Raw genomic sequence first — 15,579 nt, forward strand, 5'->3', positions numbered from 1 at the left:
TTTTACAAGGGAGGGGAAGAGGCATTAGCATATATCCCAACTTTCTTTAAATAAAATTTTAATAAATAAAAAAATAAGTTTCTAGTATAAAGAGAAAAATACTAGCAACGTGGATCCCAGTCCAAATGAAAAAAAACGAAGGATTACATTAAACAATCAATATACAAATCTCATGAATATATATTTTAACCAAATAATTTTATATACATTTTGAATGATAACAAGAGATCTATATAATCATCTCAAATAGTTAAAATTTATAATTTTATTATTATTGTTGTAATATAATAGTTGTGCATATTGACAGTGCCATCATTATGAAGCGTCATGTGGATAAATATGATACTTTTACTAGCTTGTGAATAACAAATTTATGTGTTACACGTATACTGAAAGAGTGAACATAAACAAACAAAAAAAAAAAAGTCGCCAAAACTTGACCATCACCTCCGCCGGAACACGTGCTCCTCCTTGGTGCAACGATCAACGTGCCTGATCCACCGGGCTCTGCCGCGTCCCAAGCTCGGCCCCTTCCCGACGCCGACGTGAACCACCTCCACGCCGGTCCCTATCGCCAGGTACGTCGACCTCACCACCCTCGTCCCCGCCCCAAACACCCCGGCGGCCCCGCCGTCCTGCCGTCGCCCCGATCCCTTGCACACGACGACCATCCCCCTCGGCCCCGGCCTCGCTGCCCTCAGTATCCTCCCAGCGTCCCTCCGCCGGCAATCCACCACCATCAGGTCCAACCCCTCCAGCTCCCTCATCACCTCCTCCGCCTCCCCTGTCATCACCGACTCCGACTCCACCGGGGCTCCCGCTCGCCGCATGGCGTCGACGTACTTCGTCGCGGACTGCTTGTCAGGGACGACGCACACGTGGCGGCCTCGCGCATGCCCCACGGCAGCTCGGAGGGCGATGCCGATGGCAGCGCTGGCGTCGTGGGCCCATGCCTCCACGATCAACTGAGCTTTCCAACCTCCCGTCAGGGCAGAGACGAGCTCGGCTACGCTGACGTCCTCAAGATCGCAGTCTGCGAGGGCCTTCACGGCGTCGACGAAGGCCTTGGAGGCGGCCTCAGGACACCACACCAGCTTCATCTCTTTCTGTATTCTTTTCCTCCTCCACCTCTTCTTCTTCTTCTTATTCTTCTTCTTCTTCTTCTTCTTCTTCTTGTGAACTTCGACTTGCTTTGCTTGCTGGCTGTGGGTGGGCTTTTAAATGGAGGAAGAAATATTCTAATCTTTAAAATATATTAGAAAATATAAAAATGAACTTTATAATCTATTTGTGGACCTTTGACATTGTACACAACATTCCAACAGGATGATGTGGATCACAGTGGCATTTGCAGACAAGCTCACCTTTTTTTGTTAGGTTTGCTTCCTGCTTTATTAAAAGTTCAACTTGTGCATGCCTCACTACTCAAGTGGAGCTTCAGACCTATACCTAAATTTTAATCCAATTATTTAGAATATTATTGATGCTAAAACAATGGGATCAAGTTTCAATTATGTATAATAAGTTCAAAGGTCTTAGTATCCCCAAAAACTCAGTAAAACAGCTTTAAGAGTGTCCAAATGTGAGCTCCATCCAAAATTTATACTGGAAAATTATATGTTATGTTATTATTTTGTTGTTTTATAATTTAATATGGGTCAAGATCGTACGGCAAACTTCAGGAGATCAGCTTAAATCATTACTTTAAAGTGCTTTTAGTGACCATTTGAGCAAGTTGTGGACTGGTTTGGTCAATACAGAAATCAAGTTCTTCAAATGGCTGCCAATGAAGATGGTTGACTTCCGAAATGTGCATGAAGATTCTTGGAGCTTGAAGTTGGACTAATAGTTGGCAGTAAACTAAATGATAAGGACAACAAAGAGCATGTGGGATGTACAAACAAGGCCCAAAAATATCTACTGCATGCTTACAATGTAGCTAAGTGATAATTGATTCTAAATGAGCAAGCTCGACATTAATATAAACTTTAGGCCGTTGGCTTAAAGTGGGGACTTACATGCACACTTGACTATCTATCTAATACGGAAATGGTTGGAAAATATCACGTAAGCTTCAATAATCCAATAACCCATAGAGAAAAGATAACAGAGGAAGAAAAAAATAAAAAGAATACTGATATTTAAAATTTTAATATCTGTCACAATTCCTTCAACGCATCATAAAAAAATATGAAAGATATATTTATTATTCCCTATTTAGCTGTTAAAGAATATTCATTAAGTTTTTCTAAGAGCCTTCACACTACAAGTTCTCTTAGGCTTAGTTAGATCTTTCCCCTCTGCCCCTTGGTCAACATTAACTTACGGTGACTTATCCTTACAAGAGAAGAAGACATCAAAAAGCTTCTAACATAGGTGGATGATATGGCTCTTGCTAGAGCCTTGAACAAAGAAGATCTTTCTGTTAGGAACGGGGTCGGTACTAAAAGAGGAATGAATTAGTGCAGTGGTAAAATAAGGTTGATTTAAAAACTTCGTTGCGATAAAACTAGTTTCGTAAAAATGTTAACTTGAAATTGTGCAGAAACATAGTGAATGAGGAATTCAATTTGTAATAAAGATAAATAGCAAGAAGTAAATGCAAACCAGATTTTAGAGTGGTTCGGTCGTCGTGACCTACATCCACTTCACCGATTCCTTTTCCGTCGAGACCACTGGCATCCACTATCGATCTTTCTTTAATAGACGAAGATCAACCTCCTCCTTACACCCTTCTTCTCCTTTTACTAGGTTTAGGAGATAACCCTTACAAGCACTCACTCATCTCTCAAACTATTCTAACACTTAGACTAGAAGAGGAGGATTCTCACAAGAGATTATAACAATATTTTTTTCTCTTTAAATTCTCTGTGCTTGTGTATGTTATCCAAGGATGAGAGGGGTATTATAGGTTTTAATTTGATTCAAATTTGGAGCCTAAAACGGTCTTATCCCAGGTTTTCTGGGTACTGGTGGTACCACCATCGTTCCTAGGTGGTACTACCGCCGCAGGATCTGGTACTGGACGGTACCACCACCGCTTGGGCGGTACCATTGCCCAAGAATCCTGGAGTGCTGTTCCCCAGACGGTGCCACCACCAGCCAAGGTTTTAGCACCTTGGTTAGGCCTTGAATCTGGCCCAAATCAATCCAACTTCGGACCTAGTTGGCCCCTAACAGAGTTAATGGGATTACCTCCCAATCCCAACTCTAATTATGTACTAACTACGATTCGTAAGACATATTCTAAGGAAGATAAGTTCGATTTCTTTCGGCGAGCTTCCGACGATCTTTCCGGCAAACTTCAGACGATCTCTCAGCAAGGTTCCGGTGGACTTCCGGCAAGCTCCTAGACTTCACGATGATCTTCTTGGCAAGTTCCAATGAGCTTCTTTGGCAAGCTCCTGGGCTTCTTGGTTGGTTCCGGTAGAACTTCCGACGAACGTCCGGACTTCCGACGAACTCTCGAACTCCCAGCGAAATCATGTTCTTGACTCCCGGACTTCATTTTGCTTTATGCCTTGCTATCGTAGTTAATCCTACACACACAAAAATACACTTCGATCTAGACAATTATTACTAAGCATGAATCATGTTATCCGGCATGTCATTAGTCCATTGACGCTTCGTCCGATTCTTTGGCGCATCGTCCTCTCTTGCGGCCTATTGTCCAATCGGCTAGTTGACCTCCTTAACTCTGTATCCTTGGCGTAATATCCGCTCTTCTTGGCTAAATGCTCGAATCCATGGCCCGAAGCCTTTTGTCAATACATCGATCGATCCTCCGACCCGACGTCTAAACTTTTGACACATTTTCCTCTAGCCCAACATGATTCTTCCTAATTTAATTTTCTCTCCCTGATTGAAGCATCCTGCGTCACTCAAAACACAGATTAAATCATAAATACTTATAAATTAGTTTCATCATCAAAATCCGAGATTCAATAATCTCTCCCTTTTTTATGACGACAAACAATTGATGACGGAGTTAACCTTAACTCCCAGAGTTTAACTAAACTCCCCCTATCAACATATCATATTGATAGAACATTGAATTCAAGCTGAATTCAAGTCATTACAAATTTCATCATAAATATTTGCAACACGTCATCATGCATAACATAATCATACTTCTCCCCCTTTATCATCAACAAAAAGGAGAAGTGTCAACTATCAAGTGTTTGAGATATAAGTACAAATCATTGCATGAAATACTATAATATCAAGTTTTATCATCATGCAATTTGTAAGCTAGAAAATTTAGCAAGTGTTACATCATATTTAAAACATTCAAGCGATCAAGTTATAGATATGCAAGGTAGTAAGATAGCATGTTCTACATCATACAAGCTAGCAAAAATTTTACAACATTTTAAAACTGTTAGGATCAAGAGCACTAAAAGGGGGGGCGATGAATTAGTGCAGCGGAAAACATTCGATGATTAAAAACTAGTTCATACGATAAAAACGATTTTGGTAAGAAAGTCAATTCGTAAATCACTTTAACTTATGATCAAGCGAGATACAGTTAAAGCAAAGATATAAAGGCAGTTTGCAGTTATGATGGAAATCAGAATGTAAGCGTAAATTGAAATATGATGTTCGTACGATGAAACCAATTTCCGTCTTAACGCCGATTCGGAAAATACTTAAGTATGAAACACGTTCATAAATGAGCAAAGGCAGTAAGCTACTGAGGAGGTTTGCAATAAAGATAAGATACTCAAAGTAAATGCAAACCGAGATTTAGAGTGGTTCGGTCAATCTTGACCTACATCCACTTTTGGCTTCCTCCACCGACGAGGTCACCGACGTCCACTAGAGGCCTTCAATCAATAGGCGAAGGCCAACCACCTTTTTATAGTTTCACTCCTTTTGATAGGCTTAGGAGACAACCCTTACAGAATTTTTTCTCCTCTCTGAAAGATCAAAACTTGGAAGAAAAGAGGGAGGAGAACTTCTAGCCTTTACAACACTTTTGAGCTCTAAAATCACAGAGTAAGATCAAGCTTTTGGTGCTTTTAGTTACCTTTTCATTGCTGAAAGGGTGGGATATTTATAGGCTCCTAACCAGTTTGAATTCCGAGCTCAAAATTGTCATCTCTCGGAATTTCGGGGTCTGGCGGTTGCACCGCCTGATTGGGGCGATTGCACCGCCTGATTGGGGCGATTGCACCGCCTGGTAGAGCTCGGAGACTGAGCCTCTAGGCAGTGCCACCTTCTATCAGGGGCAGTTGCATCGCTTGGCAGAGCTCGGAGACTGAGCCTCTGGGCGGTTGCAACGCCCAGTCTCGCTCGGAGACTGAGCCCAAGCGGTGCCACCGCCTGACCGGGGCGGTTGCACCACTTGGCAGAGCTCGGAGACCGAGCTCAGGCGGTTCCACTGCCTGTCAGGGGCGGTTGCACCACCCAGCCTAGCTCGGAGATTGAGCCCAGGCGGTGCCACCGTTGGCCAAGAAATCTGGGTCCGAACGGGCTAATCCATTCGGCCCAATTTGGGTATGTCAAGGGCCCAATTGCCCCAAGATTAATTTAATGGGATCATCTCCCATTTCTAACTTAATTATCATGCTAACTACGATATTTCTTGAGACATTTACTGTAACTTGCTCCGGTGCTTCAATCGCTTCTTCCGGCGAACTTCCATCGATCATCCGATGAACCCTCGGTGATGCTCCTACGGACTTCCGGTAAACTCCTAGACTTGCGATGATCCACTTGGCGAGTTCCGATGAGCTTCTTTTGGCAAGCTCCTGGACTTCTCGGATTTGTTCCCGTAGAACCTTTGATGACCGTTCGGACTTCCGTTGAACTCTCGAACTCCCAACATGATCATAGTCTTGACTCTGGCGCAACTCCTACTGCATGTCTTACTTCCATTGTAGTTAATCCTGCATATCTAAAACAAAACTTTGATCGAGACAATTAATCCTAAGCAATTAACTAAGTTGTCTGGCATGTCATTGGTCCCTCGACGCTTCGTTTGATTCTTCGGTGCACCGTCCTCTCCTGCGGTTTATTACCCAATCGGTCAGTTGACTCCACAACTCCGATATCCTTGGCACAATACCCACTCTTCTTGGCCCGATGCCCGAGTCCACGGCCCGAAGCCTTCTATCGATACGTCGACCGATCCACCGGCCCGACGTCCAATCTTCTGACATGTTCCTCCGGCACAACATGATTTTTCCTGCTTTAATTGTCTCATCCTGATTGAAGCATCCTACGTCACTCAAAACACAGATTAAAATATAAACACAATTATCAATTGGTTTCATCATCAAAATACGAGATTCAACAATCTTCCCCTTTTTAATGTTGACAACCAATTGATGACGGAGTTAAACTTAAATCCCGGAGTTTAAACAAACTCCCCTCCCCCTATCAATATGCCATATTGATAGAACCTTGAATTCAAACTGAATTCAAGTCATTGCAATATTCATCATGAATACTTGCAACACGTCATCATGAACTTATGTATAAACTTATGCATAACATCATACTTCTCCCCCTTTGTCATCAACAAAAAGGAGAAGTCCAACTATTCTTGTGTTTGTAGTATTAATTCAACTTATTGCTTGAAAAACATAATATCAAGTTTTATCATCATGCAGTTTTGAAGCTAGAAAATTTAGCAAGTGTTACATGATGCTTAAAACATTCAAGCTATCAAGTTTTAGATATGCAAGTTTTACAACAGACAAGATAGCACTTTTGCTTCTTTTGAGATAGCAACTTCTACATCATGTAAACTAGCAAATTAGAGATGTTCAAGAAGGCAACTCTTGCTTCTTGAAATATGTAAATTTTGTCAACTTTGCTAGATGCGCAAGTTAGCATGTTTTGCTTCTTGAGATAGGTAAGATAGCACTTTTGTAATTTTTGATTCTTAAAATGTTCAAGATAGCAAGCTCTACATCTTGCAAGCTAGCAATGTTACAACATTTTAGAACATGCAAGCTAGCAATTTAGAGATGTTCAAGAAAGCAACTCTTGCCTCTTGAAATATGCAAGTTTGTCAAGTTTTGCTAGATGTGCAAGTTAGTATTTTTGCCTCTTGAGATAGGCAAGAAAGCACATTTGCATCTTTTGTTTGAGCTAGCAATTTTGCTTCCTTTGCAAAGTGCATGTTTCTAAATTTTGTAAGATGAGCTAGTGATATTTCTCCCCCTTTGTCAATGTCAAAAAGAAGGGAAGACCCTTTGCGTCAATTTCTAAATCATGACAAAGGTAAGTATCAATTTTATTTGTGCATCATTATATTTTCAAATTAAAACATGCATATTTTCAAAACCATACATTTCATTTTTCATGCATGATACAAATAAATCAATCATCATTATGAGCATATTATATATGATATTCAAGTATTAAAATTTTTAAGCATTTATCAACATGTTGATCATGATATCAAACATTCATCATTTAAAGCATTCATGATACACATCATATGCAATACATCATGTACATCATTATCATAAGTATTGCATGCATCATTACAAATTTATGAATATTTCATGCATTCATATTATCATATAAGGAATATCAAGAAGAATTAGTTGGGTGATGAGATAAACATTTCATGAATACAAGGAATTGCATAAAGATCATATCATGAAAGATTTGAATATGTGAATACTAAAAGACATGATTTCTTTTTGAAAAACCTCCTCATAAATAATCGAAAGAAAATCTGATGAGATTGATTAAACAAAAAATCTTGATTCATAATAAAATTTTATGTATCGAATATCGAGAAATCAAGATGATGATTCATAAAAAAAACATATCACAAGTTATATTCAAGAGAAAAATCATCATTCATTTTGTCAAATCAATATTTCTTAGGTATGCATGATATCAAAACATGATTTCAAATCTTCAACATATAACATGCATAAATTCAAAAATCGAAAGAAGAAGGGAAGAATTCAAATGTATAAAGATTTCAACCATCTCATAAACAAATGAAGGATCAAGTCATGAATCGAAAATTCCATGAATCATTTCGACAAATCTCCTTTTAAATAATTGTGATGATCATCAAGGGAAATCTCATGTTATTCCAAGAAATCAAGATCATGATTTTAATAAAACTCATCTCAAATTCAAATCACCAAAATCATTTTTATGGTTCACAAAATTCATAACATAAGTAGATTCATAATTTCATTGATAATATATTTTTCCTTTTTCAAGTATTTCATTTTAAGTAATTGATTTCATGTTAGCATGCTTTTTCATTTATAAAAAAATATGCACTAACGTTTAAGATCGAAAAATGAATTTCAGCATAAAATCATCAAGATCAATAAATCACAAAAATCAAGAGAATCCGAAAATGAAATCTAACACTTTCATGCATCGGACATGGTTTTGCCATATGTTTTTCAAAATATGCTCATGAAAATAACACATGCTTATCATCATGTATAACTTAAAATCTCATGCATAAAATTGGCAATCGTGGTATCAAAATGTTTAATATTACATCATTATGCATTTCTTCAAACATGATTTTATTTAATCAAAATCGAGAAATAACAATGGAAATCAACATGATACACATTATTACTTCTTAACCACATATAGCATGATTTCATATTTTCAATCAAAATTATTTTGCTTATTTATCATAAAATATGTAATATTATCATTTTTGAAATTACTAGCATGATCATAATTTTTATATTTTTATTTTTAAAATGTTATTTTCAAGAAAATTAATTCTAAACTAAAAAAGAAAATACATCATGAAAGCATCAAGTAATTTCAAAATAAATTAGGGAGATTTCTATTACCTCATCATTGAAAGCGGTTAAGGCATAGTTTGCCACCTCGCCTTTCTTGATTTTCTGCTCGTCTTCGGAGGAGCTCGATTCATCCCACTTTGTGTTCTTCTTCTTTGGCCTCTTCCTCCGTTCAAGTTCATTGTTTATTGATTTTTGTTTAATAAACTTATTAAGATTTAGTGTTCGAAGTTCAAGTTCATCATTGTCCTCATCACTTGAGTCATCGCTCAAGTGGTATTCATTTGTCTGGAGTTCCAAATCCTTCCTATTCTTTGGAAGGTGGTTCAAGTGCTCATCGTGTTCATCATGTGCATTGTGCACCATTTCATATGTTATCAATGAACCGATAAGTTCTTCAAGTGGAAAAATATTTAAATCTTTTGTTTCTTATATTGCCGTTACTTTTGATTCCCAAGCTTTAGAAAGTGATCGTAAAACTTTACTAACACGTTCAAAATTCGAGAAACATTTGCCAAGAGCTTTTAAACCATTGACGACATCCGTAAAACGGGCGTACATGTCAACAAAGGTTTCACTCGGCTTCATTCGAAAAAGCTCGAAATCATGCATTAAAAAGTTGATTTTCAAATCTTTAACTCTAGAAGTGCCTTCGTGTGTGATTTCAAGAGTGTGCCATATGTCGAAAGCCATTTCGAAAAAAGAAACTCGATTGAACTCATTTTTGTCCAAAGCGCAAAATAAGGCATCCATAGCCTTTGCGTTTAAAGAAAAATACTTCTTCTCTAAATCCGACCATTCGTTCATCAGTTTAGAGGGAAGTTGAAAACCGTTTTCAATAATATTTTATAAATCCAAATTCATAGAAATCAAGAAAACTCTCATTCGAGTTTTCCAATAAGTGTTGTCTAATCCGTTAAACAACGGTGGACGAACAACCGATAAGCCCTCTTGAAAGCCATGAAGAGCCATTTCTCTCGGGTGTAAATCCGAAATGAGAAATACCGGGCTCTGATACTAATTGTTAGGATCAAGAGCACTAAGAGGGGGGGGGGGGGGGGATTGAATTAGTGTAGTGGAAAACTTTCGACGATTAAAAACGAGTTCGTACGATAAAAGAGATTTTGGTAAGAAAGTCGATTCGTAAATCACTTTAACTTGTGATCAAGCGAGATGCAGTTAAAGAAAAGATATAAAGACAGTTTGCAGTTATGATAGAAATCAGAATGTAAGCGCAAACTGAAATATGATGTTAGTATGATAAAACCAATTTCCAACTTAACGCCGATTTGGAAAATACTTAACTATGAACACATTCGTAAATAAGCAGAAGACAGTAAGCTACTGAGGAGGTTTGCAGTAAAGATAAGATACTCAAAGTAAATGCAAATCGAGATTTAGAGTAGTTCAGTCAATCTTGACCTACATCCACTTTTGGCTTCCTCCACCGACGAGGTCACCGACGTCCGCTAGAGGCCTTCCTTCAATAGGTAAAGGCCAACCACCCTTTTACAGTTTCACTCCTTTTGACGGGCTTAGGAGACAACCCTTACAGAATTTTCTCTCCTCTCTTGAAAGATCAAAACTTGGAAGAAAAGAGGAAGGAGAACTTCTAGCCTTTACAACACTTTTGAGCTCTAAAATCACAAAGTAAGATCAAGCTTTCGGTGCTTTGGGTTGCCCTTTTATTGCTGAAAGGGTGGGGTATTTATAGGCCCCAAACCAGTTTGAATTCTGAGCTCAAAACTGTCATCTCCCGGAATTCCGAGGTCTGGCGGTTGCACCGCCTGACTGGGGCGATTGCACCGCTTGGCAGAGCTCAGAGATTGAGCCTCTGGGCGGTGTCACCTCCTGTCAGGGGTAGTTGCACCGCTTAGCAGAGCTCGGAGACTGAGCTTCTCGGTGGTGCCACCGCTTGACAAGGGTGGTTGCACCGCCCAATCTCGCTCAGAGATTGAGCTCAGGCGATGCCACCGCCTGACTAGGGCGGTTGCATTGCTTGGCAGAGCTCGGAGGCCAAGCTCAAGCAGTTCCACTGCTTGTCAGGGGTGGTTGCACTGCCCAGCCTAGCTCGGAGACTAAGCCTAGGCGGTGCCACCGCTAGGCAAGAAATCTGGGTCCGAATGAATCCATTCGATCCAATTTGGGTCTGTCAAGGGCCCAATTGCCCCAAGATTAAGTGTATGGGATCACCTCCCATTTCTAACTTAATCATCGCACTAACTATGATATTTCTTAAGACATTTACTGCAACTTGCTCTAGTGCGTCAATCGCTTCTTCCGACGAGCTTCCAGCGATCATCCGATGAACCCTCAGTGATGCTCCTGCGGACTTCCGGCAAACTCCTGGACTTACGACAATCCACTTGGCGAGTTCTGACGAGCTTCTTTTGGCAAGCTCTTGGACTTCTCGGATTTGTTCCTGCAGAACCTCCGACGACCGTCCGGACTTCCGTTGAACTCTCGAATTCCCAACGTAATCATAGTCTTGACTCCGGCGCAACTCTTGCTGCATGTCTTACTTCCATCGTAGTTAATCCTGCACATGTAAAACAAAACTTCGATCGAGATAATTAATCCTAAGCAATTAACCAAGTTGTCCGGCATGTCATTGGTCACTCGACGCTTCGTCCGATTCTTCGGCGCATCGTCCTCTCCCGTGGCCTATTGTCCAATCGACCAGTTAACTCCGTAACTCCGATATCCTTGGCACAATACCGACTTTTCTTGGCCCGATGCCCGAGTCCATGGCCCGAAGCCTTCTATCGATACGTTGACCGATCCACCGGCCTGACGTCCAATCTTCTAACATGTTCCTCCGGCGCAACATGATTTTTCCTGCTTTAATTATCTCATCCTGATCGAAGCATCTACGTCACTCAAAATGCAGATTAAAACATAAACATAATTATTATTTGGTTTCATCATCAAAATATGAGATTCAACAAAAACATGGAAGCTAGCAATTTTGAGATGTTTAAGAAAGTAACTCTTACTTCTTGAAATATAAGTTTTGCTAGATGTGCAAGTTAACTTTTTTGCTTCTTGCTATAGACAAGATAGTACTTCTTGGTGATGTTCAAGATAGCGAGTTCTATATCATGTAAGCAATCAAGTTTTACACATAAAAAAGTTAGCAAAATTTTACATCTTTTGAGATATGCAAGGTGAACTATTTTGCCTCTTCTTGAAATGTGTAACTTAACAAATATTGCTTCTCTTGAGATTTGCAATATAGCATTTCTTGAAGGGAAGAATACAATATTGTAATTCTTTTTTCTTTATATCAATTTTTAAATCATGATAAAGTTGAAGTATCAATCTTATTTGTGTATCATTATATTTTTAAATTAAAATATGCACAATTTCAAAACCTTACATTTCATTTTTCATGCACGATACCGAAAAATCAATCATCATTATGAGCATATCATACATGATACTAAAACATTAAAATTTTTAAGCATTTATCAATATTTTGATCATGATACCAAACATTTATCATTTAGAGCATTCATGATACACATTATATGCAATACATCACATATATCATCATAATAAAAATCATAAGTATTGCATGCATCATTCCAAATCATAAATATTTCAAATCATGATGGTATCAAAACGTCAAATTATGTCATACCATGCATGAACATAACTTCTCATTTGTATACATGAAAATAATATCAAGAGTATTTCATGCATAATTTCATATTATCATATAAAAAATATCAAGAGAATTTTGGTGATGAGATGCACAAATAATGAAGATAAATTATGAAAATCAAGAGACATATTACGATTCAATTTGAATAACTCAAATAGCGAAAAGAAAGAATCATAATAAATAATCTTAATTTGTGAAAAAAATTCTCAAGTTATAATTCCAAGAAATCAAGAGAAACCATGATTCATTTTAACAAATCTCCTCTTAAATAAAATGACAAAAATAATTTTTAGGAGATCATGAAAAATCTTGATTCATAAAAGTTTTCAAGTTATAATCAATTCATGAATACCGAAGGAATATTCATGATTCATTTGGATAATTTTTCTCTTTAGTATATGACAAAAAGAAGCATAGGAGATCAAAAACTAACATCTTGATTTATGGCAAAATTTCAAGTATGAATATCGAGAATTCAAGATCATGATAAAGACATTCCTATAGCAAAAGGTGTCATGATCGAACATATAAAGGATCTTGATTTATGTATAATATCTCTCAATTCATTATGAATCATAAAAATTATAATTTCAAAAAATCATGATTCATTTAGATAGTAGATAGCAAAAAGAAACATAGGAGAAATAGATTTCAATTCATGCATATAAAATCTTGATTTAAGCTCTCAAGTTATAAATCTCAAAATATCAAGATAAAGCTCATTCATATTCAAATAGTCAAATCAAAATTATTTTCAAGAGATTTATAAAATAACGAACATACATTCATTGATATCCCCTTTTTTTGAAAGATCAATAAAGTAGAGATTGAGAAATTCTTTAAGAAAAATATTTTCCTTCCCCCTTTTTTATTTGGTTTATTTCACACAAGCATGCTCAAGTTTTTATGGCAAGTTAAAACATGCATCAACGTTTAGGATCGAAAAATAAATTTCATCATAAAAACTATCCATCTTACTTATAATCGAAAAAGCCACTTTTATTACCGTGAAAATCGATAATCCATAAATCTCAAGAATCATTATGCATAATTTCGAAATAGAAACTCATTAAGCATAATCATTATGTATTAAATTATCAAGAATGATTTCATTAATAATGAAGCATTTATAATCACAAGGAATACAAAATTCATCAAGATACAAGTTATTACTTCTTAAACACATATAGCATAGTTTTCTAAGGTATTTTTTAATCAAAATCATTTTATTTGTTTATCACAAAATATGCAATTTTCATGATCACTAGAAAGGTAAGGATGATCCCATTTTTTGCATTTTCATTACATTATTAAACATGCAATTTAAAAAAAAAATAAATTAAAAATAACTTAAGAAAGCATTATGTAATTTTAAAATAAACTAAAGGTATTTTGATTATCTCATCGTCGAAAGCCGTTAAGACGTAGTTTGCCACCTTGCCTTTATTGATTTTCTTCTCGTCTTCGGAGGAGCTCAATTCGTCTTTTGGCAACTTCTTCTCATGTTCATAGCAAGTAGTTCCGTTCTTTTTATTATTTAATTTTTATTTAATAAACTTTATAAATTTCATGAGTACTTAATAAACTTTATAAACTTTATAAGCTTATGCTCGAGTGGTTTTCATGTGTTCCAAGTCTGAAATCCTTCCTGTTCTTTGGAAGGTTGTTCTCAAATTTTTTTTTTGCCACATTATTCATTTCGTAGGTCATTAAAGACCCAATTAGTTTTTCGAGTGGAAGATTATTTAGGTTTTTAGCCTCTAGTATGGCAGTTGCTTTTGAATCTCAGTCATTAGAAAGAGAATGTAAAATTTTGTTTACAAGTTCAAAATCCGAAAAACTTTTACCAAGTGATTTTAAACCATTGACGACATTCGTAAAACAGGTGTACATGTCAATAATGATTTTACTTGGTTTCATATGAAACAATTCGAAATCATGTATTAAAAGATTAATCTTTAAAACTTTTAATCTACTAGTGCCTTCGTGTGTGGTTTCAAGAATGTGCCAAATATCGAAAGTCGTTTCGCACAAAGAAACTCGATTGAATTCGTTTTTGTCTAAGACACAAAATAGAGCATTCATAGCTCTAGCATTTAGAGAAAACGTCTTCTTCTCCAAATCATTCAAATCATTTATTAGAAGAGAAGACATTTGAAATATATTTTTGACTATATTCCATAAATTTAAATCAATCGAAAGCAAGAAAACTCTCATTCGAGTTTTCCAATAAGTGTAGTCCGTCCTATTGAAAAAGGGAAGACGAATAAGAGAAAGTCCCTCTTGAAAGCCGAAAAGAGCTATTTCTCTTGGGTGTTAAACCAAACGAGAAATACAAGGCTCTGATACCAATTGTTAAGAACAGGGTCAGCACTAAGAGGGGTGAATTAGTGCAGTGGTAAAATAACATCAGTTTAAAAACTTCATTGCGATAAAACTAGTTTCGTAAAGTTGTTAACTTGAAATTGTACAGAAACGTAGTGAAGGAGGAATTCAATTTGCAATAAAGATAAATAGCAAAAAGTAAATGTAAACTAGATTTTAGAGTGGTTCAATCGTCGTGACCTATATCCACTTCGTCGATTCCTCTTCCATCGAGGCCATCGGCATCTACTATCGATCTTCCTTTAATAGGGGAGGATCAAACTCCTTCTTACACCCCTTTTCTCCTTTTACCGGGTTTAAGAGACAACACTTACAAGCACTCACTCCTCTCTCAAACTATTCTAACACTTAAACTAGAAGAGGAGGATTCTCACAAGACATTACAATAGCGTTTTTCCCTCTTTAAATTCTCTATGCTTATGTATGTTAATCAGGGATGAGAGGGGTATTTATAAGCTTCAAGTTGATTCAAACTTAGAGCCTAAAAAGGTCTCATCCTAGGTTTCTTGGGTACTGGCGGTACCATCACCATTCCTAGGTGGTACTACCGCCGTAGGATTTGGTACTAGGCGGTACCACCACCGAACAGAGGCGGTACCACCGTTGGAAGCATTGCTGCCAGCGGTACCACCGTCCAAGAATCCTGGGGTGCTGTTCCCCAGGCGGTACCACCGCCGGCCATGGTTTCAACACCCTGGTTGGGCCTTGAATCTGACCCAAATCAGTCTAACTTCGGGCCCAGTTGGCCCCTAACAGAGTTGATAGAATTACCTC

At 37.5% G+C, this 15,579-nt stretch overlaps 1 protein-coding gene across 1 annotated transcript; it reads right to left on the minus strand.

The window, feature by feature from the left end:
* Nucleotides 1–300: 300 nt before the first annotated feature.
* Nucleotides 301–1,161, minus strand: LOC103974019 (uncharacterized). The gene has a single exon (XM_009388738.3). The coding sequence runs from the start codon at nucleotides 1,098–1,100 to the stop codon at nucleotides 444–446; it is 657 nt and encodes a 218-aa protein (XP_009387013.1). The 5' UTR covers nucleotides 1,101–1,161; the 3' UTR covers nucleotides 301–443.
* Nucleotides 1,162–15,579: the final 14,418 nt, after the last annotated feature.

The sequence above is a fragment of the Musa acuminata genome, chromosome BXJ1-2 (assembly GCF_036884655.1).
Source record: "Musa acuminata AAA Group cultivar baxijiao chromosome BXJ1-2, Cavendish_Baxijiao_AAA, whole genome shotgun sequence".
In the NCBI taxonomy this organism is placed as follows: domain Eukaryota; kingdom Viridiplantae; phylum Streptophyta; class Magnoliopsida; order Zingiberales; family Musaceae; genus Musa; species Musa acuminata.

What these genes read in the sequence shown, in the direction of transcription:
- LOC103974019 (XM_009388738.3), bottom strand. Translation starts at nt 1,100, where the DNA reads ATGAAGCTGGTGTGGTGTCCTGAGGCCGCCTCCAAGGCCTTCGTCGAC.